Source organism: Carya illinoinensis, chromosome 8 (assembly GCF_018687715.1).
Source record: "Carya illinoinensis cultivar Pawnee chromosome 8, C.illinoinensisPawnee_v1, whole genome shotgun sequence".
NCBI lineage: Eukaryota > Viridiplantae > Streptophyta > Magnoliopsida > Fagales > Juglandaceae > Carya > Carya illinoinensis.
Window position 1 is genome coordinate 2,249,662 of NC_056759.1, and position 3,778 is coordinate 2,253,439.

The 3,778-nt window shown below is 40.0% G+C and overlaps 1 protein-coding gene across 1 annotated transcript; it reads left to right on the forward strand.

Moving 5' to 3' along the window:
- On the forward strand, window positions 1–3,778 carry LOC122318272 (indole-3-pyruvate monooxygenase YUCCA6-like). Its single transcript, XM_043135494.1, has 4 exons — window positions 1–1,118; window positions 1,891–2,139; window positions 2,573–2,695; window positions 2,812–3,778. Exons 1-4 carry the CDS (start codon window positions 423–425, stop codon window positions 3,034–3,036), a joined length of 1,293 nt encoding a protein of 430 aa, XP_042991428.1. The 5' UTR covers window positions 1–422; the 3' UTR covers window positions 3,037–3,778.

Here is a 3,778-nt window from a genome sequence, read left to right on the forward strand (position 1 = left end):
CTAATCTCTCTCTGCTTTTGTGTGTGATATATTGAAGTTTGATTGAGCACCGTAGCTGTAGCTCATGCCTCCGCTTAACTCTCCTTTGAACAACACAGATCATACAAAAACAAAACCAAAATACTCATTCTCACAACTGGATAAGACCTTTCTAATCTACTCCAAATTTCAAGGAATTTCCTCACGAGCCTAATCCTCCTTGATAAGAGAGGAAATTACAACTGAATCCGAGCCTCATACCGGAAAACCACTCTGAGAGTCCCACATAGAAACATATATAGAGAGACAGAGAGTCGGCTATTCATCATGGTTTCCCTTCACTTGTTCTCTTTCTTCTTGAAATCAACTACCTCTTGAAGGTCAGAACCCTCGAGTTAGCCGAGCCATTTTCTTGCACCATTTGTTCTGTTCTTGCATTGTTCATGGAGGACTACTTGAGAGAGAGAGAAGGAAAACAACTCCATGATCCTATTTACATTGAGAAAACTAAAAATTCATCGTCATCACGATGCGAGTACGTTGACGGGCCGGTGATAGTCGGCGCAGGGCCTTCAGGACTTGCTGCGGCCGCTTGCCTCAAAGAAAAGGGTGTCCCATATGTGGTTCTGGAGAGATCCAATTGCATAGCTTCTTTGTGGCAGCTCAAGACATACGATCGCCTTCGACTTCATCTACCAAAGCAATTTTGCGAGCTTCCCTTCTTGGGTTTCCCTAGTAATTTCCCTACTTACCCTACTAAGCAACAATTCATAAAGTACTTGGAGGATTACGCCAAGAAGTTTGATATTAGACCGCGGTTCAATGAGACGGTGGCACATGCGGAGTATGATTCTACGCTTGGTTTTTGGCGCGTGAAGAGTGCGGGACTAAAGGGGGAGACAGAGTATGTGTGCCGGTGTTTGGTCGTAGCGACCGGAGAGAATGCAGAGCCGGTGGTGCCGCAGATAGAAGGAATGGAGGAATTTGGAGGGCCCATCAGGCATACAAGTTTATATAAGAGCGGGGATGAGTATAGACTGAAGAGGGTTTTGGTGGTTGGATGTGGGAATTCAGGCATGGAGGTGTGCTTGGATCTATGCAACCATAAGGCTAAACCTTCTATTGTGGTCAGAGACACAGTAAGTTTTCTTAGCCATGCTCTCTCTCTCTCTCTCTCTCTCTCTCTCTCTCTCTCTCTCTCTCTCTCTCTGTAGATCTCTCTTCCCTCTCTCTTTCTCTCTCTCTATCTGATCTGGAGGCGTTCACAAAAGCAAAAATCGCACTTGATTTTGTTTGTAAGTAGAGTATATTGTCCCTCCAAATCCAGGGATTTTTATTTTTAATAAGAAAAAAGGGCAGTACTTTGAATTTCTAGGTTTCTTTTGTTTCCATAGGTTTTTCAAAAATGAATTAGGACAGAAACTAAATAACTGTATAAAGTCGGCGAAGGCTTTTTCACTATCTTCAAACACGATGAATTTTAAGCATAGAAACCCTATAAAATTTTCGCCGTTTTACTTCAATATGTGCTCTTCTCGTGCAATGCCTAGTTCAACACTCGTCCCATCTATGTCAGTTCTGTAACAACATACTCGAGTTCCAGCGGCTGGTTTAAATATACATGATCAAGAAAATATTCCTTAATTCATTTTGGAAAATATAAATATTCCGATCTCTTCCCTTTCTTGAGAATTCTCATTTTCTCAATCATGGGCAACATTGGTCACAAACAGTATTCCTTAGAGCATATCATGATCATCAAGCATGGCCTGGAGGCAAGTAGTTCCAATATTACAGTAGCAAAAAAGAGGGGCTCACACACATCAACTACTCCATCTTTTCATGCCTTCTGGCTATAGTTTTTGGTCCCCTCTTTATTAAACTTTTTTGGGTGTTTTGGTTCGAATTAAGGTGCACGTCCTACCACGAGAGATGCTGGGAAAATCAACTTTCGGGCTGTCCATGTGGTTGCTCAAGTGGCTGCCCATGCGCCTTGTGGATCGGTTCCTGCTGATTGTGTCATGGCTCATGCTCGGCGACACAGCTCGATTTGGATTGGACCGGCCGCGCTTGGGTCCCCTTGAACTCAAGAATTTGTCTGGAAAGACCCCAGTTTTAGATGTTGGAACGCTCGCCAAGATCAAAAGTGGAGACATTAAGGTACTTGCCTTTCAATCTAATCAAATCTCACTTTATATATTTTTTCCCTGTGTAGCCAACCGAAGTTTTCATAGATCTTACTATATATATTTTGTCAAATGATTGTGCTTATACGCTTTTTCTTACTGCTTTTTATTATTGAATGAAGTGACAGACTTTTGCCCACTTTTGTTTATGTATTCCCACTTTAATTATGCATCAGACGCTGCCAACTTTCAGGATTTTAAGCTTTTCCTAAAATATGTCAGACTTTTTTTTTTCATTTATTTCATTCCAATTTTTTGTGGTTCTTTTCCTTACTAATATATATGTGGTTCAAGCATATATGCCCTAAATTTGTTTAATTCTTAATTATTCTGTTGAAGTTATTTCCAGGCAAGATATTTTCCAATGTCTGACTCATCTGTCCTGCGGCCTGCTGGTGTATGTATAGGTATTTCCAAGCATTAAGAGGCTAAAACGTCATACTGTAGAATTTGTTAATGGAAAAATACAAAACTTCGACGCCATTATTTTAGCTACCGGTTACAGAAGCAATGTACCCTCTTGGCTCAAGGTAACTTTATCTTTCTTCCTACTCCATCTTTGATCTGTTTCTTGTATATATTTGCATACATAACTCAATCATCAATGGACTAAAAAAGAGATATATGGACTTCCTTCATCGATCAGGAGGGACTGATGTTTTCAAAGAAAGATGGGTTTCCTCGAAAGGCATTTCCAAATGGTTGGAAAGGCGAGTGTGGGCTGTACGCAGTGGGGTTTACGAAACGTGGACTTCTTGGTGCATCAATGGATGCCAAAAAAATAGCTGAGGACATTGAACGGTGTTGGAAAGTGGAGTCAAAGCAGAAATTGGCCTTTGTTAGCTCACTTTTGCCAAGGTCATTATCTTGATTTTGTTCAGTACTTATTGAAAGAGATATCCATTGAGAAATGGCACCACCACCAGCTTGCTCGTTCGATGATCACCTTTTGCCTTAGTACGTAATCATCATGATTTTGCCAATCGAGTTGGAGGTATAGAAATTAATAGATGAAATTAAGAATAATCAGTGATGAGATCTTATATACATTTTTTATTTTATCTTCATTATTTCACTTTAATTTCTTTAATCATTAATTTCTATACAATCTCAAACTCGGCAAAATGATCATGATGATGGCTAAGGTAATGGGGTTCCAAGTGGAGGGACGTTATCTTTTCTGCCAAAGTTGGTTGCCCTCCAAGTGACGAGTGGAGAAAAGAAGGGAAGATGGGGAGAGAGTTGAATCGATGAACCTTTATCTTTTCAAAGTGGCACGGCACAATCAAGCTGCTAGCTATGATCTGGCCTACAAGGCCTCCTTCGGAAGGCCGTGGATTTCAGATCAGTGAAGAAAAATTAAGGATGCCGGTCTTTCTACTTGATCTAATTGTACATATTATGATCGTTTGCCTCTAATTATATTTAGGCATTATATTGAGTAGTTGATCATAGAAAACAAAAAAGAGGATAGGTTAGGGCAAATTTATAGATCATCAAAGCTATAAATAAATATTGTTTGGCAATTGTTTGCCAAGTGATATATATAATTATGTTCTAGCATAAATATTTATCTAATTCCCACGGGGTTTGGATATGAGAGCTTAAAGCTA

What these genes read in the sequence shown, in the direction of transcription:
- LOC122318272 (XM_043135494.1), top strand. Translation starts at nt 423, where the DNA reads ATGGAGGACTACTTGAGAGAGAGAGAAGGAAAACAACTCCATGATCCT. An exon ending in CTATTGTGGTCAGAGACACA is followed by an intron (nt 1,119 to 1,890) that starts GTAAGTTTTCTT and finishes GTTCGAATTAAG; the next exon opens with GTGCACGTCCTACCACGAGA. An exon ending in ATGTACCCTCTTGGCTCAAG is followed by an intron (nt 2,696 to 2,811) that starts GTAACTTTATCT and finishes TTCATCGATCAG; the next exon opens with GAGGGACTGATGTTTTCAAA.